Source organism: Amia ocellicauda, chromosome 1 (genome assembly GCF_036373705.1).
Source record: "Amia ocellicauda isolate fAmiCal2 chromosome 1, fAmiCal2.hap1, whole genome shotgun sequence".
Lineage (NCBI taxonomy): Eukaryota > Metazoa > Chordata > Actinopteri > Amiiformes > Amiidae > Amia > Amia ocellicauda.
The window spans coordinates 40,366,474-40,393,719 of NC_089850.1; the positions used below are offsets into that span (position 1 = coordinate 40,366,474).

The 27,246-nt window shown below is 38.2% G+C and overlaps 2 protein-coding genes across 3 annotated transcripts in view; both read left to right on the forward strand.

Annotated features, from left to right (window-relative positions):
- The window catches only part of mpv17 (mitochondrial inner membrane protein MPV17), a 33,509-nt gene extending 19,494 nt beyond the window's left edge, over positions 1–14,015 (forward strand). For both annotated transcript variants that reach the window (XM_066704711.1, XM_066704702.1), the window contains exons 4-8: positions 1,441–1,533; positions 4,396–4,491; positions 10,249–10,281; positions 10,461–10,513; positions 13,332–14,015. In XM_066704711.1, the coding sequence (XP_066560808.1) occupies positions 1,441–1,533; positions 4,396–4,491; positions 10,249–10,281; positions 10,461–10,513; positions 13,332–13,401 (345 nt within the window). In that variant the 3' untranslated portion in view covers positions 13,402–14,015. The remainder of the gene's footprint in view (positions 1–1,440; positions 1,534–4,395; positions 4,492–10,248; positions 10,282–10,460; positions 10,514–13,331) is intronic.
- Positions 14,016–22,966: 8,951 nt separating this feature from the next.
- On the forward strand, positions 22,967–26,851 carry uts1 (urotensin 1). The gene is made up of 2 exons (XM_066704723.1): positions 22,967–23,220; positions 23,953–26,851. Exon 2 carries the CDS (start codon positions 23,979–23,981, stop codon positions 24,486–24,488), a length of 510 nt encoding a protein of 169 aa, XP_066560820.1. The 5' UTR covers positions 22,967–23,220; positions 23,953–23,978; the 3' UTR covers positions 24,489–26,851.
- The last annotated feature ends 395 nt before the right edge of the window (positions 26,852–27,246 follow it).

Genomic DNA, 27,246 nt, shown 5'->3' on the forward strand with positions numbered 1-27,246 from the left:
CATGTAAATGTACTGTATAAAACTGCACAGTAGCTACCACACTAAAGTTCCATGTGGGATTTCTTTGTATTGGGTTTGATTTATTCATTTAAGACGTAGGCAAAGTTTTATTTTTATTTCTAAGCTTCTTATGCTTGCTGGTAGCCAATTTGGATTGTTTTGTCATGTGCAACAAAATACCTTAGGGTAAGATAATGTTTACCCACACAGATGTCTGAGGAAATTAAAGCTTTTTTAACAGTATGCTTTTATATAGATTACTAGTAGTTGACTGAAAATTAAGTTTGTGAATGTTAGATATTCAGATTCTAATCTGATAAAATAATTTACTGTGGAAGATTTATATACTTTAAATTAGCATTCATTAATGGTAAGTTATGTAAATATATTTCAAACTACATTAAGCATTTGGTCCTAAATTAAAATTAGAATTTCACCTATAAGAAAAACCCATTACAGTTTGCAGTAATCTCATTATATGAAAAACATGTTTTTTCTGGATACTGTAGGTATAAGATAATTTGTGCATTTCCTCTGAATGGTAAATTCTGATGATACATACAGCAATGTAAGCAGTAAAATGATAAATTCCAAAAACATTTGTTACACTTAATAGAAACAAAAACAAAACAGATAAATACTGAATATAATTTCCTATAGATGTTGATTTTTTTTAAATCAACTTGTACATCTTTAAAGTGATGGTTAGAACCTTACACACTTTTTATTCACTGAAGAGGTAATAATAAACACCTTTTCAGTGTGTGTAGGTCAGATCAAATATATATTCTTGAGTCAGAGGTTCAGTAGCGTTTTTCCTTTTCTGCATTTTTTGATGTTAAATATTCAGACTTGCAGCAGTGATACTACACACTGTATTAGGCTTTACTGCTCTTAGTCAGACCTGTCAGTCTACAGTCCTTCATGTGACCTTGGAAGGGTCTGTAGAGCCCCTGCCAAACACCAGAGACCAACCTTAAATGAGACTGGCTGGCACGGCTCTGCCTGTTGATAAGAATTATATACTTCTTAAATGCAGCAAATAGAAGATCTGGCTCCAAACCTAGAAACTGTTACAGTCCTTCTCCCCCTTCTCTGTCACTACCTGGCAAAAGGTTCAGGCATCTTTGTGCTACTGTGTTGAATACAAGAACTGTTAAATTGAAAAAAAGTTGTATTTTCTCTGTTTTAAGTGTCTGTTTCTAATGGACCGTTGTGTGCACACCCTTGGACGTTTTTTTGCAACAATCTTTTGGATATATTTCAAATACAATTTTGCAGACTATTAACAACGTCAGTGTAATATAGCTGATGATATAGTGAAGTATAAAAATATGGCTTTTTTTTAAGATATTAATCTCCATTGATGATTGCAAAATAGTATGTTTCATGATTGGCGTATCACCTGTTCTAATTGCTTCACTTGTCTGTGTTTTCCAGGGCCCTGTATTGGGAGGATGGTACAAGGCTCTCGACAAGCTTGTTCCAGGAGCAAGCAAAACTGTGGCTTTGAAGAAGATGATTTTAGACCAGGTTGGTTGGCAAGGTGAACTGTACTGTACTATGTATGACTTAAAATATATATATATAAAAACCGACAACAGGGTTGCTTGTGACCCTGTCTTTTCACTTTCAGACGATTTGAAGGGAATTCTTAGAAAATATTTCTGGGCGTGACTTATGTAGTCCGTTTGCCATGACATGGGCCTTTGTCAGGTGTATAGGGGTTGAACTGACAAACGCAAATAAATGGTCCTGACACTGACATGATGGATTGGTGATGAAACTACTAACAAAAGGTGTGTCAGTATTTGGTGCTGTCGATAGCAGCTTCATGTACCGATTTGGAAAATCAAACTCGATCAATATCAAGGGAAAAGGGAAAAGGAATAGGTGCCTGTTGGTAGAGTAACATCAATAGTTGTAATAGTTCATAACATTATTGATTATCCTGTTTATATGATATATGTTTGAGACACATGGTTTACTCATGTAACTGCTGTAAAATCCATTTGTATCTTTCAGATGTGTAGTTACAGGAAAACGACGATTCTGTGCATTGGGTTGACCTTTCTCTGTCTAAAATGTATTCCCAGGAATAAAAACATAAGACTCTAAGAAAATATAAACACAAGTACTGTGTTTTTTATTTGCCTTTGGAAACATTTCTAAAATCCTCCCCACTTCCCCAAAAGAAGACAACAGAAGTCACCATCTTTTAAATAGCAAAGAAACACAAATAATATGCTTATGAGGAAATGCTATTTATTTCTGTTCCCACGTTTCCACCTTCAGGGTTAAAGCGATCCGTGCATGTCGTGTAATCCTGAAACTGACAGGTGTTAAGACGAATGGGAGTTTGCATAATATCCGTCTAATAAGATAGTAGAGGGTTGAATACGCAGGATGAAAACCCACAAAGAGCAGGAAAAAACTGTCTTCCACATTGAGAGGATTGCTTTAGAAGAATGTGCATTTATTTTCCCACAGTTTACATAAAAGGATTCCAAGCTAATTTTAGAAACCCGCATGTTCTTTATCTTTGCTGTTAAAAGCAGTGTATACTTGATTCATTTTTTTTCCCTCTCTCTGTTGGAGTTCTTAATGAAGGCGAAGGTAAAGGTGTTGTCTCATTAGAGTTCAGGGAAGCTGTAACCCTGCTGATGAAATTACAAGAGGAGTCATCAGTAAAGAACACTGATTTGTCACAGATTTCATGGCTAGTGAGCTCTAAAGCTTTATTGTATATTTCTCACAGGAGTCAATCGGCAAGCCTGAGGGAGTAATAAAACCCAGGCATGAAATACTATGCAATGTGTGCATTTGTGTGCTATCCAAATAAGTTTAAACTTTTTATTTGCAAGTGAAAATTTTCTTTCATAGAACAGGTTCTCCTTTCCCTTTCTTTCCCATCTGAGCAGCTGAAGGTCTTTATTTTCATATTTATTTCTGTATTCTTGTCAAAGACAGTTTTGTCCCATAATAAATCCCACAGAAGGATCAGTCTGCTGGCTTGACTAGAAAATTGTTTCCTTGGGGCAAGATGTGTTTTGCTTCTCCTAAGGGATTTGTAAAACAAGACCCAATCTGTAGCTTCTCTTTTTCATGTCATTTCTCGGGGTCATAGCATGGCGTCTTATATAAGAATACTGCACAAATGTGATCCAAAAATATGCTTTTAATTTATTTATAGGCTTCAGTATCCAACACCACAAATATGATAGAAAATGTTACACACTTGCATTATTGATGCATTAATTCCAGTAATACCATACTCATTATAACCCTGTAACCTGTAAATAGTAAACAAACTGATGACCACAAAAAATATGACCGATGGGAAAGGTACAATAAAGGCAAGCCCTCAAGAGGATATGGTCTTCTACCTGCCATTCAGCTTAATGTATTTTCCTAGATACTGGTCACTGCCAATAAGACTATGGCTTTACCACAATGCTACTCTTCCAGAATTAGGATGAACCAACAATATATCACTATATATCTAAAACAAACAATTAGAAGGAGCTACAGTCAGTAGTGCAGTGGTATAATAATACGTATGTGTGATATCTGGGCCAACATGAGGCTGTGGACCTGCACTGTGGGCTGTGAGGCAACATTGATTGTTTCTTAAGTCTGTAAACCTCCACATAAGCTGTCAAATCAGTGAGCAGTGACATCATCAGATGCATCATCTACCGTAACTATAAGCACTGTAACTTATCGCATTCCAATTTCTTTTGTGTTCTATTCATTTTAGAAATGGTTTAGTAATATTGCAGAGTCATCCCCAGTTTTAAGCACCTCAGTGCCCAAGTGCTATAATTCTGAAATGCAAGATTGCAGAGGTACTATAATTTTCAATTGTACTATAAATATTGTCCTGAAATATCACAATTTTCATTGTTTACATCAAGATTTCTAAACCCATGCCACCATTTTGGTATGTACGAAGGCCGATGTCGAACGAATGCTTCTGATTTGCTGACGAGCAAATCGCAATCTCCGATTTATACCTGAAGTCGCTCTACTGACTCCCGCCTTATGACAATTCTCGAATAAGTAAACAGGAATAACATTAAAACAAAACTCTCAACTTTATCTTTAGACTAGTAATATCTTTATAAGGATTTATCATAGTCTTGTTGAAAGTTTTCTCACAGAGTGAATGCATTAAAATTGATGTATATAACACAGTAAATTATTCATAAGAATAAGAAAAAAAATAGAATACAATTTTCTTATCTTTTTCTTTATAAGGGATTATCCAAACTCTGTAAACTGGCAGTGGTAAGACTCCTACTACCTACATCTACAGCAGGTACCCCTTGTTGTGCCAATGCTATCATTCATGCACTCTCAGACAATAACAAATCTGCATTTTCTCCTACATAGGCGGTGTTTGCTCCCTGCTTTCTTGGCTGTTTCCTGACTATCACTGGCACCCTGAATGGACTGACAGTGGAGAAAAACCTGACTAAACTGAAGAGGGTAAGAGTCACTCTAACTTTCAGGTCACTGTGGATAAAGTGCTTAAGGAAACATAAACCTTCGCTGGAGATATGTAAAACTGTGTTAATTTGTCAGCCGGTGATAACAGAGCAGAACGAACGTGGTAACATTTCGACAGTACTTTAGAATCATTGTACTCCAGTGTTATGTACGAAATTAGTAGTCAGTTTTACCATCTGCGTCATCCTCTTAACAAATCTCGGTGAACAGGTGACATGTTATGTCATATACTGCCATGTGTGTGATTAGTTATTTCCTCTCTGTGTGGATTACGTTAACTGTTCCAAACAAAACATCTGACAAGTTTAAAAAAATGTTCATAGTGGGAAGAGTCTGAGAGATAACTGAGAGAAAGTTAATGTGACCTTTCTTCTCAATGTGGTCTTGTGGGATGGGAAACATAAAACTAAGACAACAGAGGACAAGGCCCAACACAAAAAATAAGACAGGAATGAAATGGCAGGGAAATGCAGATTCGATGTGCCTTTCAATGTAAAGCCGACAGCTAATAATTCACCGATGTTGCTGATTATGCTGTTTTGCCAACTAAAAGTAGAAGCTGCCTTCCAGGAACCTCTCACTTAACTCCTACTTGGATGATCTAAGTGTGACCTTAATTAATAATGAGCTTTGATAAATCATTTGACATTAAGTAAATACCCTAATATTGTATTCATGTCCAACGGGATGTTCAAAGTGTATGCTGGGAAATATGTATAATAGCTGGGTGAGAACAAAATGCAAAGGGTTGGGACTTTCATCGTATGATATAGTGCTATTTTTTTCATATGAGAATACACAATCAAAGCATACAAAGTTGATTTTACCCTGAACAATATAGGTACTTTTCTTTCTTCTTGTAGGCACATTTATTTTGTTTTTATTTTGTATTATTGACTAATATAACAGAGCTCTTAAGTTACCACCTCAAATATGGCTGAGATTTATTTATTTTGGGATATTAATTTAAATTTAAATAAATGTGTGCTCAATTATCAGCTTGCTCCAAACTACGCCTTGCTTGCATTTTTCCAGCATTTTTCAGTTTAGTGGCACTAGCTATAATAAATGTTCTTGATAGGAGAAGTTGAGGAATGATCCAGGGAGCGATACAAGCATATTTAATTCATAACTTAAGATGAGTCATGTGTCAAATTCTAGTCTCACAAAACTTTCCATTTTGATACCAGCAATTTGTTTTAGTCACATTGGCGAGCGCATAACACATGACAATTTTGATTTATTGTTTTTTTAAACAAATACTGAATGAAACGCAGCACACTCTGAAATAAGGAGCTCAGAGCTAGTTTTTTCATTGAAATAGTTGTTAAAACGCATATACCACATTGGATAACTCATTAAAAACTATGCAAATTACATAAATCTGCAGTTAATAGAAAAAGTGGAAGATGACAATATAAGTGCAGGCTGTCAGAATGTGTTTACCTCCAAACAAACGCAACACAGACTTTTTCACATGCCAACAACTTTCCTCTTGAATTCTGCTATGATACATTGCGTCATCCCTGCTTTGGGACTGTGCCTAGTTCATGGAGGTTTTTGCATCTCAACAGTCCTTGTTTTAAAGCAAGTTAGCATATTAATGCTGATGGATTTAAAAACTACAACATTAGTCTTTGATCAAGGTAATGGACATGAAATGCTATTTTTGGACACAGTAATTGTTTCATTATATTCATTGGATTGGTTAACCTCCAAAAAGCCTCGATCCACTCCAATAACTACATCTGTCATCCCGGAATGTCACTGCTTGGAGTTTTGCTTTGTCATTTATTTGTGAAATCTACCTAATCCTTCCAACAGCATTTTCTTAACGCACATTACAGGGTGGCTGTTCTAACTGTAGTGGAGGTGTTTTTGTCACACCATTAAAATTCTTAAACCACGTTAAATAGAATACATCCATTAAATAACACAGGCCCTGTTTCTAAAACAGGAATAGCTGTCAGTACTTCTTTTTTATATCAGTAGTCTATGACAGCTACTGCACAATATTTCTTGAGTTTAGGACTTTCATGCAGGACACTGTCAGAGAAGTATCCCTTTGGAACAGTGTCTGTGAACAGATTTATTTGGTGTCCGGCACCAGTATTGATTATAAAACCACTGTTTTAAGAGCAGAATACATAACTGAGATAACCAATTCAGGGTTAGGTCATATTAAAGTTGTATTATTCTAGTGCTATCCATATGATTTAATGGTCTTTAGACCAATTCATAACCCATTATGTATATGTATATTGATTTCTGTGTTAAAATGTATCTCCACAGGGAGGTTCCAGAAAAAGAAACTTCTCCTGCATGAAGGCTTGTTCATGTTCATGCCTTCTTAAGGGTACAGCAGTTTTTGTGCTCTGTGAATCTGTTCTTTTTGATGTGTGCAGTAATGTGTTATGTACAGCAGATCCCACCATGGGAACTATGGTAGACATTTTCAGATATGGATGCTTGTGATGCTTCTGTCAGATTTAATCTTCTGAAAGCAAATGAATTCGTGAGCATCTCTCCTGAAAACACCCTTCATGTGAAACGTGTGTTGTTGACGATATTCAGTGTAACTATGGAGTTAATGGAGGATCTTAAAATGGGGGTGGCATTTTCCACAAAGACTTAAGTGTCCTTCCAAATTATATAACACAATATTGACCTGTGCATTAAAAGCAAGAAAGGTAAATCTGTCCAATCTGGTTAAGTGGCTGTCTTGCCATTTGAGTCCACAGCACCTAAAAAGAAGCTGAAGCTGAAGATAAAGTGTTTGAATCACTCAGAGCTCCTCTTAACTGTGACTCATAATGGACATACCACTGAGGAGAAGTGTCTTCAGAAAAGAGGAGAGGAACGAGTGAGGGGATGTATAACGTTAATGCTCAACACCAGGATCCAGCGGTATTCCTGAGCAATTGGTCAAGCAGGTCAGCAGAGAATGAAAGAAGGAAGTGTTGCAGATCTTAACCAGCTTGATTCTGGACGAGAGCTGTATTGCAGCTTAGCCAGGAAAATTGGTACTGATTGGTATTTAAGTTGGTAAAATTGGTACTAACTGCATTATATTTCTAAACCGACAAAAAGTTATGCAAGTTTCAAATTTCTGTTTCTTAAATGTAGTTTTCTGAGAATAATTTCAACAAAATCTATGAGAAATTAACCAGTGGTGCTGAAAGGGAAGCTGAATTACTCGCTTTTTCATTTTCTGACTTGAGCCAAACTTTCCTGACAACAGTGTCACATGTTCGTAAGGCGAGTCACCAGAGAGAAGTGGGACGTGAATCATGGTGTGAAGAAGACGTCTCCTTACAGGGGTGCAAGGCGGCTGTTGATGAGTGGGTCATAAATTATTTATGTAAGCAAAGGCAGTTTAGTTAAAATGAGGCTGAAAGGTCAATAATTTAAATGTCAGAAAAGACAGAAAACAAATGATAAATGTGCTCATAAACCCAACAAGTGATGTAAAATAAATGGGAGGTAAAATGCGATAATGAAGGAAACCTTATACAGGCTAGATGGAATTTGGTGGCTAGAGCCACCTGCCCATGGGACCTAATAAAATTGATGATGTCAGGAACAGTTTAAAGGTACAGCATGTCCACTACTTCAATCAAGCACACCGCACACTTCATTGTGTGGTTGTAAAGCATGTTACCAGATGGGCAACCTGTAAAATTAAATGGAAATCCAATGCTGTCATGTCACCTTCTTATCTAAGAGTGTGATTGCCAGTCAGAGTTCCCCGTGTCCGTGTCCGTGTCCGTGTCCGCAGCTTAAGGCTACATTATGGTGAGATTATTTTTGACAAGGGTGCATAATCTGAGTCAAGTTCAAATACATGTAAAATATCACTTTGCCATTAAGGTTGCTCATCAGCATTTGGCAGCATTGTTGCTTTATAGTTAGAAACAACGCACTCACCATCATCCACTTTCTAGGTATTGCTGTGATAAGATGCTTAGAGTCCAGTTAACTGAATCTCAGTGTCTTTACGTCTGAAGGGTGCCAGGCTCAAAACTCAAATAACAGCATTTCACGCAGGGTTCATTTTCACAATTTTCTCCAATCTCAGATGCAGTCTAGTTTCAACATTTTCTCATCCAGAAAAGGAAAGTGTTGGGGCTCAATACTAATAATTTACTAGATCAGTCAGTAATGTAAGTGGTCCTATTGAAACAGTGTCAGACTTCAGGCTTCTCATCCTGCAATGAATTAAATGATATGAAGTGTCTGGGACTGAGTAATCCAGATCTGTTGGATGCGATTGGTAGGTCATTTTATCACTGTATGAAAGGGACACTTGAGCTCTCTCCCTCCATGCTTTCCTTCTGTTTGCAGAAGCCAACAGGTGTTATCTTAACTATCAAGTCCCCCCATGATCTTTCATTAACAAGGTCACGCCAACAGAGTGGCATTTACTTCTGTAATTGTCTGATAGTGATACCGAGCCCCAGATTAATCTGAGAATCTCTGTTCTCATCATGGGTTACATCAGGCTGACAATCTCCTACATCTCTCTCCCCCACCGAGCTCTTAGTCACCAAACTGGGGTTCGTTAATGGGATAACACAGTCCTCAGATGGAAAACCAATAAAACATCATACTGTTTCTTCATCAGCTGTTCACCTGTGTTTTCCTTGTCATTTATCAGAAGCAGCGTTTCTCAAACCTGTCTGTTATAGAGGTTAACAAGCTGGTGCTGAAACACAGGAAAGGGACCAGTCCTATCTTTTTTAGTTTTTTCTACATATTATTGGCTGTTCAAAGGTTAACAGAAAACTGGTCTTTGACACGAGTGATGGCCTCAGCTCACGGCAGCTTTACGAGTCTGACACTGCAGACAGGCGTAGAGAGATTAATTGGACCGCACACAGAGAAATACAATCTATTTGTTTCGCTGGGGCTTGACAGGTGAGGACTGGAGAGGGTGGCTGCATGTTTAAGAAGCCACCCAACCAGCCCACAAAATCAGATGTAAAGCGGAGAACAAACCACATGAGCCTTTGTCATGTAGCTAAAATAGAAATTGTACCTGCAACATTATTACACATATATTACATTGTGAACATGATACGAAACCATATGTACAATTAAAAATATCTTTGTCACCTTTAGAGCTTGGATCTTCATTTGTCATTTGTTTTTAGAATAGTTACTGGTGGTTGTCCAATGATTTTTATTTTTGGGTCACCATTCAGCTTACCTGGTAAGCAAATACCTTTCAAACAATGGCTTCTGCTTTGTGTATTGTGTATGATGATTATTCAATTTCAATTATTAAGTATTTTGTATGTTTTATGTCTGCTTTACACAAAAGCATTTTGGGCTGAATGAATACCATGGTGATTGTCAGCATGTCCAAGTCTTGCCATTTCTGTATAGATAATATACCAAATTGATACTGATTTTCTTTTAGTTTTGGTGTGTGGTTTTCAGTGGAATGTTTAAATCATGCAGACTTTTTGTTAATACCCAAGAAGAGAGGTCAGTTGAATTTGCAGATTACTAGAATAAATAGATTTATATTTCTTGTACTTCCAAGGAAAAGTATGATCCCCACAATTAATGATGAATCTGATAATGTCTGCTTGTCATGTTTTGTGTATCATCTAATGAAGTGTTATTAGGAATGATGCTTCACGCATGAAACTGGAGACTGTGCGAACACAACTGATGTCTGTACAATTGATCTGAATTAAGTTATCTGACTTTCCTGTTTTATTCTTACAGGACTACCCAGATGCCCTTATTTCAAACTACTATGTAAGTTTAATCTTCTCAAACATTTTAAATGTTTAAAGTGTCTGCCAATCTAACACCTGTGCTACATGTATTGTGTCCTATTGCAGAGTTAAATACAGTAATCATTTACAATTTTGCATAGTTTTAAAAATGTCTGTTCATTATAATGATTATTGTTTGTTTTAATTTTATTTTTTCAGCTTTGGCCACCTGTGCAGATTGTAAATTTTTATTTTATACCACTACATTACAGGTAAAACAATTTTCCATGCTTTTACTGAAAAGCCTGAAAAGAATATCATATTTTGTAATTTTTCATACATTATTTCTACTATAAAGGCAACATTACTGGCATGGTATAAGAAGCTTTCTGCTGGCCCTGGACATGCCAGCAAACAGTTCACAGTGCTGTTATTTTAGTTGAGGAGTGACTGGGACATAGAGCAGCCAACACCTTATTCAAAACTGCCCAGTGAGGGAGACGGGGAGCTGGGTTAGTGCTCACAGCTAGGGCAGGGAGAACGACAGGGCTATACTGTAGTACAGCACCGCTAGGATTTAAAAGCCACCTCTGTTGGACATGTGATGCTTAATTCAATGGTAATGAGTGTGTGCTGGGAGGATGGATGAGAAATGCACAGAGCAGATCACATTCAAAACCACCGGTTGTGTTTCAATTCACATCTAAAAGGTGAGGTTATTGTAAGAAACTACGCCACAAAGTGAAACTTATTCAATAATGACAATTAAATCATTGAATTAGGTTTGATGATTACAGGTGTGTAGAGTGAGGGGAAAAAAGTATTTGATCCTCTGCTGATTTTGTACGTTTGCCCACTGACAAAGAAATGATCAGTCTATAATTTTAATGGTAGGTGTATTTTAACAGTGAGAGACAGAATAACAACAAAAAAATCCACAAAAACGCATTTCAAAAAAGTTATACATTGATTTGCATGTTAATGAGGGAAATAAGTATTTGACCCCTTCGACTTAGTACTTGGTGGCAAAACCCTTGTTGGCAATCACAGAGGTCAGACGTTTCTTGTAGTTGGCCACCAGGTTTGCACACATCTCAGGAGGGATTTTGTCCCACTCCTCTTTGCAGATCCTCTCCAAGTCATTAAGGTTTCGAGGCTGACGTTTGGCAACTCGAACCTTCAGCTCCCTCCACAGATTTTCTATGGGATTAAGGTCTGGAGACTGGCTAGGCCACTCCAGGACCTTAATGTGCTTCTTCTTGAGCCACTCCTTTGTTGCCTTGGCTGTGTGTTTTGGGTCATTGTCATGCTGGAATACCCATCCACGACCCATTTTCAATGCCCTGGCTGAGGGAAGGAGGTTCTCACCCAAGATTTGACGGTACATGGCCCCGTCCATCGTCCCTTTGATGCGGTGCAGTTGTCCTGTCCCCTTAGCAGAAAAACACCCCCAAAGCATAATGTTTCCACCTCCATGTTTGACGGTGGGGATGGTGTTCTTGGGGTCATTCCTCCTCCTCCAAACACGGCGAGTTGATTTGATGCCAAAGAGCTCGATTTTGGTCTCATCTGACCACAACACTTTCACCCAGTTCTCCTCTGAATCATTCAGATGTTCATTGGCAAACTTCAGACGGGCCTGTACATGTGCTTTCTTGAGCAGGGGGACCTTGCGAGCGCTGCAGGATTTCAGTCCTTCACGGCGTAGTGTGTTACCAATTGTTTTCTTGGTGACTATGGTCCCAGCTGCCATGAGATCATTAACAAGATCCTCCCGTGTTTCCTCCCGTGATTCCTCACCGTTCTCATGATCATTGAAACTCCACGAGGTGAGATCTTGCATGGAGCCCCAGACCGAGGGAGACTGACAGTTATTTTGTGTTTCTTCCAGTTGCGAATAATCACACCAACTGTTGTCACCTTCTCACCAAGCTGCTTGGCGATGGTCTTGTAGCCCATTCCAGCCTTGTGTAGGTCTACAATCTTGTCCCTGACATCCTTGGACAGCTCTTTGGTCTTGGCCATGGTGGAGAGTTTGGAATCTGATTGATTGATTGCTTCTGTGGACAGGTGTCTTTTATACAGGTAACGAGCTGAGATTAGGAGCACTCCCTTTAAGAGAGTGCTCCTAATCCCACTCGTTACCTGTATAAAAGGCACCTGGGAGCCAGAAATCTTGCTGATTGATAGGGGATCAAATACTAATTTCCCTCATTAACATGCAAATCAATTTATAACTTTTTTGAAATGCGTTTTACTGGATTTTTTGTTGTTATTCTGTCTCTCACTGTTAAAATACACCTACCATTAAAATTATAGACTGATCATTTCTTTGTCAGTGGGCAAACGTACAAAATCAGCAGGGGATCAAATACTTTTTTCCCTCACTGTATGATATTTCTGTTTTAATTGATGTATATTACATCATTAATAAATATCTGAAAGTAATGAATCACAATTGTATACAAGCACCCAAATAAAATACAATGGAGAAGGTGTTTAGTAACCTAACTCATCCTTGGTGAGGTTAACAGATTGGCAAAAATTAATGAATCAAAATTAATTTGTGAAGATGAAGAGTTCCTAGCTCCGTGTAGTTTACAAGTGCTTATTATAACTTTTCTAATAATAAAACAATACTGATATTTATGTTTTGATGCATTTTGTTAAGTACACGTCAGTCAGTGTGACTAAGAATGATCCTGATTTAAAACCCTTTCTTTATGGATACTTGTTGTCATGGCTGATTTAGAGCTGCTTTGTCTTGTCTTAGTATTATGATGATGATGATGATTTCATGGAGGTGTAGAGTACTCTGTATGAGTCACAAGATAATAATGATAATGGTTGTAAATTCTTTTTTCAATTCAGTTAATAACTTGATATTTACAGGCATGCATTTGTAACTATTCCCCAGCTCTGGTGTAGATTATAGTTACACTCTCGCCCCAGAACAGGATCAATGATTTGTGTTGGTTTTATTTATTGGGAAACAGAGCCACGCTTTAGTGTTCTGGGATTAGAGCCCATGTTGTCCACTCATAATATATCTATGCATCTCCTCTTCTTTTTTTGTCTCTATCCATGCAGGCTGGCTGTGGTCCAGGTTGTGGCCATAATTTGGAACTCATACCTGTCCTGGAAAGCCAATAAGATGTAATGGATTGATTTTATAAATCCGTCCTATCTCAGAGATGCAAATAAACGATTGCAGAGTGTTTCGCTTCAGTGAAAGATATGCAAACACTGAGTGCATATGAAAAGTGAGCCTTACACTTGGGGTAGTCAAGAACATTTTACTAATTACATTCACTTCCAGATGGGGAGGCACACCTCTGCAAAACATGTTGTGTCGTGTAGCGAAAACAGATTCAGTAAACACTGTACTGATACTCTTTTATTCCTCTAATTATGCTGCTTTTTTAAGCTCTGTTACTGAGAGTATTCAGCCTAACAATATTTAAAATTTAAAACCACCATTATACTTTCTTTTGACCCCCTGCTAGTCTGACACCCACTAATTACAGTAGTAATCCACGGTGCTGGCTTTTGAATTGACATTTGAATTACAAACCCACCATCAAATACTATTTTTGAAATCTGCAATTGTCGCGCAGGTAGAAGTTTTGCTTTGATCCATGCCTCTGTCATGTTAATAATAGAATTTGTTATTTCAATTGTATATGACATGTTCCTGCTATTAAAAAATACCCAATGCCTGTAATATTAAAGAAAATGTGGAATGTCAAAATAAAGACAATATGTTTTAAATCATGCCTGCAACACTGTTCTTTTATTTTTAAATAAAGATATATATCTGCCAGGGAATATCCTTGCATGTGATTTTTATTGTACTTGGCCAGTTGTGGACATGTGTTCTAAATTATGCAAAAGAGCCGTGCAGTGCAGCCGAGTTCATCCTGGTTTTGACCTCTTAGATCCAGATTGTCTTGGTTCAGTTCCCACTAACTATCATCAACACAAAGTTTGGAGTACATTTGAGATGTATTATTTTCTATTTTTCTGTGATTTCATATTCTTGAAGATATTCCCATATTTGAAGGAAGTATTCAAGTTTGTGATCTTTTAATGGAATGGCATCCATAGCAAGTTGACAATTGATCAAATGTGTTATTGGAACAGTGCTGTGTGCGAGTGCGTGTGTATTACACTTCTGAAAGCATGCCTTTCCATATATTAATTTTAATTTATATATATATATATATATACACTCACCTAAAGGATTATTAGGAACACCTGTTCAATTTCTCATTAATGCAATTATCTAACCAACCAATCACATGGCAGTTGCTTCAATGCATTTAGGGGTGTGGTCCTGGTCAAGACAATCTCCTGAACTCCAAACTGAATGTCTGAATGGGAAAGAAAGGTGATTTAAGCAATTTTGAGCGTGGCATGGTTGTTGGTGCCAGACGGGCCGGTCTGAGTATTTCACAATCTGCTCAGTTACTGGGATTTTCACGCACAACCATTTCTAGGGTTTACAAAGAATGGTGTGAAAAGGGAAAAACACCCAGTATGCGGCAGTCCTGTGGGCGAAAATGCCTTGTTGATGCTAGAGGTCAGAGGAGAATGGGCCGACTGATTCAAGCTGATAGAAGAGCAACTTTGACTGAAATAACCACTCGTTACAACCGAGGTATGCAGCAAAGCATAACAACACGTACAACCTTGAGGCGGATGGGCTACAACAGCAGAAGACCCCACCGGGTACCACTCATCTCCACTACAAATAGGAAAAAGAGGCTACAATTTGCACAAGCTCACCAAAATTGGACAGTTGAAGACTGGAAAAATGTTGCCTGGTCTGATGAGTCTCGATTTCTGTTGAGACATTCAGATGGTAGAGTCAGAATTTGGCGTAAACAGAATGAGAACATGGATCCATCATGCCTTGTTACCACTGTGCAGGCTGGTGGTGGTGGTGTAATGGTGTGGGGGATGTTTTCTTGGCACACTTTAGGCCCCTTAGTGCCAATTGGGCATCGTTTAAATGCCACGGCCTACCTGAGCATTGTTTCTGACCATGTCCATCCCTTTATGACCATCATGTACCCATCCTCTGATGGCTACTTCCAGCAGGATAATGCACCATGTCACAAAGGTCGAATCATTTCAAATTGGTTTCTTGAACATGACAATGAGTTCACTGTACTAAACTGGCCCCCACAGTCACCAGATCTCAACCCAATAGAGCATCTTTGGGATGTGGTGGAACGGGAGCTTCGTGCCCTGGATGTGCATCCCAGAAATCTCCATCAACTGCAAGATGCTATCCTATCAATATGGGCCAACATTTCTAAAGAATGCTTTCAGCACCTTGTTGAATCAATGCCACGTAGAATTAAGGCAGTTCTGAAGGCGAAAGGGGGTCAAACACAGTATTAGTATGGTGTTCCTAATAATCCTTTAGGTGAGTGTATATATATATAGGTAAACTCAATAAAACATTCTAAACTATGGATCTTGAATCATTGTCAGGCCTCACATTAGTCGAATGGCTACCTGAACCATTTATCAAATTATCAGTCTGCGAATACTGTGGAGGTTTTTCCTTAAATAACAATGCTAAAGCATGTTATATGTAGTTTGTTCTGTATGTTTTTAATTCAGTGTTGGCATGGAATAATTTAGACACATGGTTCCACAAGAATGATTTCTGTAGGCTGATGTCAATTTTATAGTTTTTTTTTTTTTTATTATTTTAAAAGCAAAGATCCTAAATTCCTTAAATAATTTGGAAAATCAGTCTGCTATTTGGGAGCTTTATCAATTTACATTAGGATTACACAACGATTCATAATTTATAACACTGCTTTGATTTGTTTATACTCACTTGTTGACAGTTGACTGCGGTCTTCAAATTGTCAAAAGTCCTGTCCAAAGAAGGCCCATTGAGCAGGACGACTTAGAAACTAAACTGAGCAGTTCACAGAGTGCTGTGTGCAGTACTGTGCAAAAGTTTTAGGCAGTTGTGAAAAAATTAGATTATATTTATCAATTAACTAAATGCAAAATGAGTGAACAGAAGAAAAGTCTAAATCAAATCCATATTTGGTGTGACCACCCTTTGCCTTCAAAACAGCATCAATTCTTCTAGGTACACTTGCACAAAGTCAGGGATTTTGTAGACGTATAGTCAGGTGTCTGATTAAACAATTATACCAAACAGGTGCTAATGATCATCAATTCAATATGTAGGTTGAAACACAATCACTAACTGAAAAAGAAACAGCTGTGTAGGAGGAATAAAACTGGGTGAGGAACAGCCAAATTCAGGTTGCTGAAGACAGTTTACTGTCAAAAGTCATACACCATGGCAAGACTGAGCACAGCAACAAGACACAAGGTAGTTATACTGCATCAGCAAGGTCTCTCCCAGGCAGACATTTCAAGACAGACAGGGGTTTCCAGATGTGCTGTCCAAGCTCTTTTGAAGAAGCACAAAGAAACGGGCAACGTTGAGGACCGTAGATGCAGTGGTTCAAATCTGGGTGGGGCAGTGCTGTTGTACCCTTGAGCAAGGTACTTCACTTAGATTGCTCCAGTAAAATGCCCAGCAGTATAAATTGGTACAAATGTAAGTCACCCTGGATAAGAGCGTCAGCTAAATGACAAAAAACAGTGGGACCCTGGTACACCCATCTACTGTCTGGAGATGTCTGGTCAGAAGTGGCCTTCATGGAAGACTTGCAGCCAAAAAGTCATACTTCTGACGTGGCAACAAGGCCAAGCAACTCAACTATGCATGGAAACAAAAATGGCAGCAGGTGCTCTGGACTGATGAGTCAAGTTAGAAATGTTCGCTGAAGGTACACAAATTAGTGTTTGCAAGTTTGGGGCTGCATTTCAATGCTGAGAAGTACAGGCAGATCCATCATGCAATACCATCAGGGAGGCACCATGACAACGAACGTCATTAAGAACTATCTTAATGATGTTTGGGCCAACCTACCTGCCAAGTTCTTTCAAAAATTGTGTGCAAGTGTTTTGAAGGCAAAGGGTGGTCACACCAAATATAGATTTTTCTTCTGTTCATTCACTCATTTAGTTAATTGATAAATATAATCTATTTTTGGAAGCATTCTTACTTACAGCATTTTTTTCACACCTGCCTAAAACTTTTGCACAGTACTGTATATGCTGTCTAACCAGTTTGATCCCATTTCCATTGCTTACCATTGACATTTAGAATGGATTCCTTACTCATATTGAATGGTGTCCCCGCTATCAACATTTCTGATTTGCTCACACACTGTTCTGCTGCATTTAATTTCCATTCACTAAAGTTTCTTGTTCTGAGAACCAGACTTCACTCCCGGGGCATAATGTGCACTCATACCCAGACTTTGGACTATTTTCCAGGGTCTTATTAGAAATTCAGGGTCCATAGGGACTTTTAAACTTGTATTTTAGCTTTCTGTTCCAGTTAGTTCATCTTAAATGAAGAAGCCTGAAGCCTGCAGATTTCCTATGTGGCTTTATTGCTTTAGTGGCTTTATTGTACTTGTCTATAAAAATACGAAGACATTGATTTATTTGTGATTTTTTTTTTTTTTTACTTACAAATTCAAGCCATTTGCTATGAATGGGTTCTGACTGGTGCAGTTGTCGCTTACAGGTGCACAACATCTCCGATTAGCATATTATTAAGACAAGTAAGGCTGAAAGATCCTAAAAATAGAGACTGTAACCAGAGACCATCCAGCAAACTATTGCCATTAAACATATTTCAGAAAGATGCTAATGCCTGTGACATATTTTATTTTACCCAAAAAATAAATAAATATTTATCTGAAGCAGTTCAGAAATTCCTTTTAAGTTTCTGATCTTTATCATATATGTTTCAGTCCTCAAACAATTAACCTCTCAGTCACCAACAACTAGGATACAAAAGTGTATTTCTTTACTATTCAGTCAAAGGATGTCTAGTTGCCCATATGGGTGAGAGTCAGTCAATTAATACAGTTACCTAATGGAATGGAAGGTATGATTACATTTACATACATTTTGTTATTGAAAGTGATGAGATCTAGAAAAGAAAAAAAAGTATTGTGCTTTTTATTAGTTTGAACTGTGTGGTGCTGTTTTATGCTCACATCTCCCAGTTGTTGCATATAGGATATATTTAACTGGTAATAATACATTAATGATACTGCTGTTTGTATATGTTTTATATAGGTTTATGTTTGATGTACTTTTCAGTTTATTGTACTATAACAGAGGCTAAATGCTACTAATAAGGGGGACAGAATATGTTTTGCTGTATTTTTATTATCAGGTTAATAATATCAGGTTTCTCCTCTTCCTCTGCTTCTCCTCCTTTAAATGTGTTTCATGTACTTTTAAAACTATTATTTATGTATTTATTTTAAAATAAATTGTATTTTTATTGTAATGATTATTCTTGTAAATGTACAATCTGTATTTTGTACTTAATCTATGTTCCCTTTATTTGTTTGCTTTAAATGCTTTGGCAAATACTTGTCTAACCTTGTCATGCTAATAAAGCTCTTTTGAATTGAACTGAAAAATAATAGTCTTTATGTTTCATAATATATTATTATTATTATTATTATTATTATTATTATTATTATTATTATTAATCTTCCGAACAATGTTAAATGTGTATAGTTTATTAAACAAAAAACTAACAAACTTACTAAGAACATGCAAAATTATATGAAAGTAGTTAATGGTTTTGGATAAGTTGTAAAATATAGGAATATTGGTTTCTCTTTATTTAAACATTGCTACTACTTCAAGAAGGTGTTTGGAAGTTCTTTATGGAAACAATGTCCATCCAATGTTTGTCAAGCTAAAAAAATAAATAAATCAAAGAATGAATGAATAAATAAATAAATAAATAACATGTATTTAACAAGAATACTAATGTACACTGTAACAAGGTGTCCAGGAAATCGATATTCCCCAGAAGAGGCTGGTTATCAGGAACCTCTGACAGCCCATGTTTGAGTACTGAATTATGCAATAGCTATTTCAAAAGTTTCCCATTAAATGTCTAAGGCCATACAGCATGCATGTCCACTGTTGGATACACATTAGCAAAGCTTCAGATTACAACACGAGTACAAGCTTTGTGTTTTGGGTGACGGGGTACAGCAGGGCATCAATTCTTAGCATGTATGTATGTAGCATGCAGTGGCGGCCCATCATTAGGGGCCAGTGGGGCCGGGCCCCACTCAGACCTGCCAACACTAGAATTTGTTTTTGAGTAGCACATCAGCAGCGTAAGCTAAAGGCACTTAAAATTGTTGCATGAGTATGCGCAACATGTCTCCATGCCTGTCCAGCAGAAAACAATACAATATGCATGTACTTCAAATAACAACTCCTTTATTGTTTTTACATTAACCTGGAGTCCTGGTGTCGGGATAGTGCTCCCTGATAGGCTCAATATAAAGTGTAAGTAAATTATTAATACATAAAAGCAGCCTCTGTAGCTACCTAGCTACCTGAAAACAAGTATATATAGCTCATTGTTGTTTACTTTAGCACTCAATACAAAAATACAAGATTTAATGAATACATAAAGTGAACAGCAGCACAATCAATGAATAATACCTAAAATATTTGTGCCATTTTTGTTCTAGCTACCCTTGCTATGCTGTGCATGGCTGCAAGAAGGCATCACACATGTTAGTTTTGTTTCCAACACTCAGATATGAGAGTGGAAAATCAAATGGTGTGAAGAGACGCACCAAAGGCACTACAACCTAGGCCAGGCGTATGGGGGCTGCCAAGGCCTCCTTTTGGGTCCACGGGTGAATCCCTGGTGTGGGTTCCAACGGGGCTTTGTATCTGTAATGTATCTGGCACTAGAATTATATACAATAAGCAGTGAACATAAGCAAAACTCAGCCCCAGAGCTTCATTCTGTGGTTGGTGTTTTATGTTCAGTATTTGTAATAGTCCTTTCACACAATAATTACGGTATGCTGTGTTCACTAATCTAACGCTCCACGTACACGTGTGATTACGGTATACTCGGTGTGCTAGGTGCTGGTGTGTTGAGATCGAGTAATATGTGGAGACAATACATTGTTTAACTATAGTAATTTCTTGTCGATTTAACAGGCGTTTGTAATTAAATCAGTCCGCTCTCTACTTTGATTGTCACGATGGTTTCGAGGAGGCGCTTCTGCTTCAACACTCGACACGTCTTCGCTCTCGGAAGCGAATTAGCGCGAATCCACTGCTCCTCAGCTGAACAAACTCCCAGCCATGTGGTAGAAGCTGAAAACTTGGCGACATTTAAAAACAGACTGGATAGCATCCTCGGATAACTCAGTTTTAATGGACACCAGACGAGCACGATGGGGCGAATGGCCTCCTCTCGTTTGTAAACTTCCCGCTGTGCCTGTGCCTACGTACACATGAGATACTCTCGGTCCCTCGCTTCCTACATTTGTAATTGCCAAATGTACTGTAAGAGACGAAGTGCTTCATAATGTATAAACATTGAGATGCTTTATTTGACGTGCAGCGCCAGCGCTCCACTCGCCCGCTGTGGCCATTGAGTGACTGTCGGGACTATGGTATGGGCTCAAATTAGCGCCATAAGTATCGCATTAAATATATATGTTGTAAACAAAACAAAAACTTGATGTTGAGATCAAAAATAAAAAAGTCGAATGCAAAATGTATAGAATTGTAAACAAAAAAAAATCGAAAATCGAAATCAACAAAATAAAAAAAATTGAAAGCAAAAAATGTTACAACGAGAGCAAAACTCGCTGCAGTCGCTGTTTTCTCGCGATGCTGCGATCTTTGCTTCCGACGCCGGTTTCTTTGATTTATTTGTTTTCGTTACGAGTTTTGGCGCTGTTTTGCCGTGATGGCGGGATTTAAAGGGAGGCGCGGATCCTGGGTCTCTATTGGTCCAGCGGGTTTGAGTGACGGCTCTTCCTGGCCCAATCAGTGAGCAGGTGGGCTGGTCTGGCAGTCACCACTGACTGACCCATAGATGAGCGGGGCAGCTGCACGGCCTCGGAGTTTAGTTATAAACAAAGCCCACCTGCTCACTGATTGGGTCAGGAAGAGCCGTCACTCAAACCCGCTGGACCAAGACCGGGACCGCAGGTTAATAACGGCAAGCCTGCACCACTTAAGCAATATTTTGCGTATTTTGGTGTTAAAATGCGTACAGGTTGGCAGGTCTGCCCACTTAGACAAAAGTAAAAATAAATAAAACAACTAAGCAAAGCAAACTTTATAAACCAAATATTATTGTAGGTTTCGTGGATAATAATGCACAGTTCACTGTGGCACTAATAACAGGCCATCATGCCGTAGTGTCAGCTGGAGGACCCGGCCTCATCCGCGCCGTACAGAAACACAGCCGACATGGCCGGTCGCGCATGCGCTGTACGAGTTTTTAATAAGTGCGGAAGGGGCCTTACTGCGCATGAACGAGTCGTTTCCCGCTTGTCAGTGAGGTCGCGTTCTTGTAGCGCAGATTTCAGGAGTTCTGCGCAGATCTGCAGAATTCCACCGATCCCATTGGTGGAGCAACGCAGGTCTGCGCACAGCTGCGGAAATCTGCGCTACCAGAACGCTACCCGAGTTACTGCTATTTTGAGTGATCTCGAGAAATGGAGTCGATTTCTTGTTAAAAAAAAAATGATTTTCGTTGTTGTAATTTGAAGAAAATATTGAAATCCGACGTTTGGGTCTCCATCAAGCGACAGATCCTGTGATCACACAAAAGGGAATATAAATGCATAGGGTTTTGTAGAATTTGTAGAATGGTTCAAAGAGAAAACGCGTCTCTTACCGCAGCGTTATTGGAAAATCGCTTTTTTGTTTCCCTTGTCTTTTATTCGGGAGAGACCGTGTGGACAAACCCTGCGTACAAGCACGACAACACCGTGTGAGAGACCCGGAGACGCGGGGGGTAAAGGCGCAGCATCGTGAATTAATTATTATAGCTACAGTATTAGCTATAGAGAAGACAGGGAAGCATGTGATTGTATTACAATCGTGGGCATATTTGTTTTCATGTGTTTGTATTCTACACTATATTCGTATTGCTATTTTTGTGTTATATGGGTTGTGATATAATTGTTGTTTGTATAGCATTGCAGCGTTATTAGTAGAATGTACTTTAAATCTAGCATAATATATTCTTATATATATATATACTCAAGGCGCCTCGGCACATCATTTACACTTGATTGTGTTTATGTATTTATTTTGAATTTTATTTCACTTTCTTACCAAGTAATGAAGCTCTCTTCAAGAAGTCATACACACACGGACTTACACTTTTTAAATAAACCCCCAGAACCAGATATTGCCAACAAATAAATGATGAAATAGATTTAAATGACCTCTGTGTTATATCAAATGGTGCATATTGCAGCAATCAGCCCCATTCAGATTTTGATTTCGTTTCATGTATTTTAACAGCAGAAATGATAAGATCACTCCTTATCCTGGCTGTTGGATCAGTGCGTTTAATATGAACGTTTCTCAAAAAAACTTAAAACTCCCAAATGATATACATCTATTATATTACAAATTACAAATCCCTGTCTGGCTTGCATATCCAATTTTCTCATGATCTCCTTTCTTAAGCAGATAGATACTGTGGGAGAGGCTGGGGTTTGCTGAACCCCCCTCCCCCCGGGATAATGTGGGGGTGTCGCTTTCTTTTCACCTTAACCTTGTAAAAAATCACATTAATAAAGCAGCCCTGTAGTTAACTGGTCCTTAGAGCAGCGTCTGATGTCTCTATGTTGTGTTCAATCGGTGTCCTCCAGTTTACAGGCAGTTTATGCATTGCACTGACGTCAATGGAGCAATCTTGAATGTATATAAACATCCAGCAAGGAGACATCGAGTCCAATCTCCATCAACAGGACTCCTCGGACAGAGGTCTGGGTGCTACCTTTCCACCCCTGGTGAAACTTTTGGCCGTCTTCAACAAATAAAAGTAAGAGGATCCTTTTCAGCTATATTGCGGTTTGCTGCTGCTAAGCGTTTGATAGGGAGACATGTGGAAATGCGGCTAGCCAAGTGCAAAATAGGAGACTGTGGAGGAAACTTTTTGGCTTGTGCGGTCTTTTAGCTTTTCTGTAGCCTATTGCACGTTGTACTTTACGATTAAAGCAAATAAGGTGTTCGTTTAATGCATGTATAAGAAGTGAAAATATGCAGCTCTATTAGCTGACCGCATGATAAACCTGTTATAAGTATCCAAATCTTGAGAATATTTCAGCGATGAACTAACACGCTGCTGATTTGTGCACTGCTAACAATATTGGTCCATTTATTTGTAACATAAACAGTATAGTTTAGCCATTCACTGTGACCAAGTAGTTTCCAGTCATTATAACCATTTAAACTGCCCTTTACTCCACACGTTCACGGATACCCGCGTTTATGGTGCATTACGCCTAACTTTGTGCATCGAAACGTGGAAGGATGTTACAGGATTCTTTGCTTCAGCTTCGCTACATTCCTAGACTCGACCCGCACTGTGACAGCTTTGCACTCGTACAACTTTCAAACATCTGAATTTACACTTAAATTGAGCTCGAACAGAGGATGTGCGTGTGTGTCCCTGAGCGCAGTGCTCCCAGTCAAACCTCTTGCTTGGCAGGACACTAACTAGCGAAATGTATGTATTAATACATGTATTTTGTTTTATTGTTTTGTGCTACAGGACCTTATACTTCAAGACTATCCAGCATGAAGGCAACTCCTCTGGTCTTGCTTATTGCCAGTGTACTGCTATTGTCGCATATTCCTCCAAGTGTCTGCCGTCCGAGGGACATGGGCATGTTTGACGGGCACGGTTACAAGAACCAGCTTGACGAGGTCTTGTTAAAGGCGGGCGATCATGCGATTTCCTACCTCATGGGTGAGAAGATCCTGAGATATTTGCAAGGAAAAACAAGGTTTCAGAAGAGTCTGGCTCAGCTGCCTCCGGAGCACCTCCAGATGCTGACGCCGCTCTCCGCTCAGGACCTGGCGCACCTGGGGCGCAGCTGGCCGCTGTTGGGCGGGGGAGGGCGCTCTGTGGAGGAGGGCAACAGCCTGGAAGAACCGGGGGAGATGTCCAAGCGGGCTGAAGACCCCCCGATCTCCATTGATCTCACCTTCCACCTTTTAAGAAATATGATCGAAATGGCGAGGATCCAGAGCCAGAAGGAACAAGCGGAAATAAACCGCAAATATTTAGACGAGGTTGGCAAGTGATAGCTAATGTCATGGTAGAAAAACTAAAAGGTTCTCACCCATAAGCGAATAGCCTCCAGCACTCCCAGATCCGTGTCCTAAACATTGTTCTTTTCATCTAAACAGTCCTGACGAAGTGTAACGTCTCATGTCATTTTGCATTACTTTACACACAAGGACGTACCAAATATCCTGAAGTGAAATCTACGGTGTGGCGATTTGCTTAAACAATATTCCCTCTTCATTTCTGAGAGTGGACACATGCTGGAGAAATAAAACTGTGCTCCACTTTAAGAAATGGAAACGGATATTTCAGTGTAGATTATGGACAGATTATGATGGACAGAGGGTGATGATGTCTCAAAATCTTAGGTGGATAATGTCATTTCAGACTTAAAGGTGTGTTATCAACATTGTAGCCTAATTGAAACAGCAGTACAAGTTTGGTACAAAACAGATTTTTGATCTTATCCTTCCTGGAAACTTGTAATGTTTTCTCATCAAAACCAAACTTCTAACAGAAGAATTATAAAAAATGTTTTAAAAGAATAAAGGGGCTAGAACATATCCAGGTGAATTGGCATAGTTACGGCTGACAGACACACATGGTTTGCTTAAACTGTACTGACTATAATATTCTGTGTTAATTATTGGGCTATTGTATTAACTCCAAAAACAAACAAGCAAACATAAATAAAGACAAACTATATTCCTCATTGAGGATTGCTATACACCCTAATGCCTACATTCCTTAAAAGACAAATTATTGTATAATGCAACCAACAGAATGGTATATGGATTTTCCGGATTGTTTTGAAGTCCTACATGTGCTTTGCTAAGGTGATATTTTAGGAAGATGAAACAAAATGTGTACATCAAACACAATAAACAAATCCAATGTGAATGCTTGAGACTCCAGATTTCATGTATCTGTTGTGGAACCCTCTAATTAGGGTTTTTATACCCTTTACATTTGAACATTCATTTGAAAGTGTCTGGTTTTATACTTGGTCCAGCAGCTCTTCAAAGCTTTCTAAAGAGAGATTTAAAGGGTCTATACTGTAGCTAGTGGGTATCAGCCAGTGCTCAGGTATAGTCTTGGTTATTTGCTCTTCTTGGTAATTTGCATTGATAACTGCTGCTATAAATGTTTGATTTGGTTTCTTAAAAAATAATCTCAATTTTAGGAGGATTCTAGGTGTAATTATGTTTAGATTCAGGTGCTCTGATTTCTTCTATAGTTCTCAGTCTACTATGTTGGAACCTGAATGGTCCAAGTATAAAACTTATATAAGAGTAAAGGAGTTATTCACTCTCAGAACAGCTTGGTTAGTATTCAGACACCACTCATTATCATTCAGTCAAGCTACCTACTTGAAGGACATGAAGTAATATATTCAGGACTGGGAAAATATTTGTAACTATAATGTGGTGATGAGGCAGGTATCATAATTATGAAACTTATTTTAACGGACATAAGAGTCCGTTTAAATGCTATGATGCATGTGATATTTGTATTGATAGAAATGCAACATGGTTTGATTGAATACAAAACACTTTATGAAGTCTGTATATCTACCATTCTTGTTCTGTTTCAATTGCATGAAGAATGTTGCCTAAAAGTGGCTGCCTAATCCATATTGTAAATGTGGATTTCCATATTCAAAAAACAATTGTCTGAGGATTACCTGCATTTCTTTACATTTTCAGTGAATAAGGAGAGCAGAAGTTAAGTTATTCTTGCTCCAGTTAAGTTTAGCAGAGTGAAGAACAGTAGGACATTGATGTGCTCACAGCAAAACATGATGTTAAGAGAGGATGGACTTATTGGATACCATGTGTGTTCAGGACACCTGTTTTCACTAGATTTGAGATTACAGACTGTATCCAGGAACTGGCCAGGAATAGAGAATCCTGTCCCTCTAATCCACACAGGTTTAGTTTAGTTTTACTAATACTGACACCGTTTCTGGTCTGTCACAGCATTCTTCATGTCCAACTTGTGGGAATGGTAATGGACATGGTGTCTGGCAGTGCCTATGGCTTCCTATGGTGAGAATTTTATATTTTTCTTGAACAAAAAACATTTTGGACCGCATCTCACCCCCACCCAATGTCATTACCCCTTCATTAAAACAGTGCACTATTAAAATGTCTTTAAGAAGCATGCTTGGAAAAAAAGAAAAAGAAAAATGTTAAAAAAGTTGTGAATTGTTTTACTGGATCATAATAAATAGATCATTCATAAACAGTTGTTTAGCAGTAAAGAAAAGCTTTTTTGCCATTTATATTTTGTAATAAAAAAAAATCTGAATGAAATGTCCATTGACTCTGTCAAAATCTCTAAAGTTGAGGCCCTGTAATAAAGGAAATTATTCTGCTTACTTCAGGCTTACTCCATCTATCTGTTTACATCTGTGGAGAAAATATACAGCAGCTACATACATTAAACCCTGCCTAAATTTCCTTTAAACAAAAGGTTTGGAAGACATATTTTCCCCTTATTCTGTTGAAAATATTTTAAGAGTTTGAAAGAAACTTGAAAGAAGTTGAAAGTATTCACTATTCAGTATTCATATAATGTGGAAACATTATTTATGTAGTTATAGGTTTCCTATAGTTGAATTACTAAACAACTGATTGGCCATCCAATTTCCATTTGCACAGTTCTCTTGTGGCCAGCTTCATAAGTTTTTAATTGAACTATAAAATAATGAATTAAGGAGCTATAATGGAATTGATTCAAAGAGCTAAATGTTAAGTATCTGTGAATTATAAT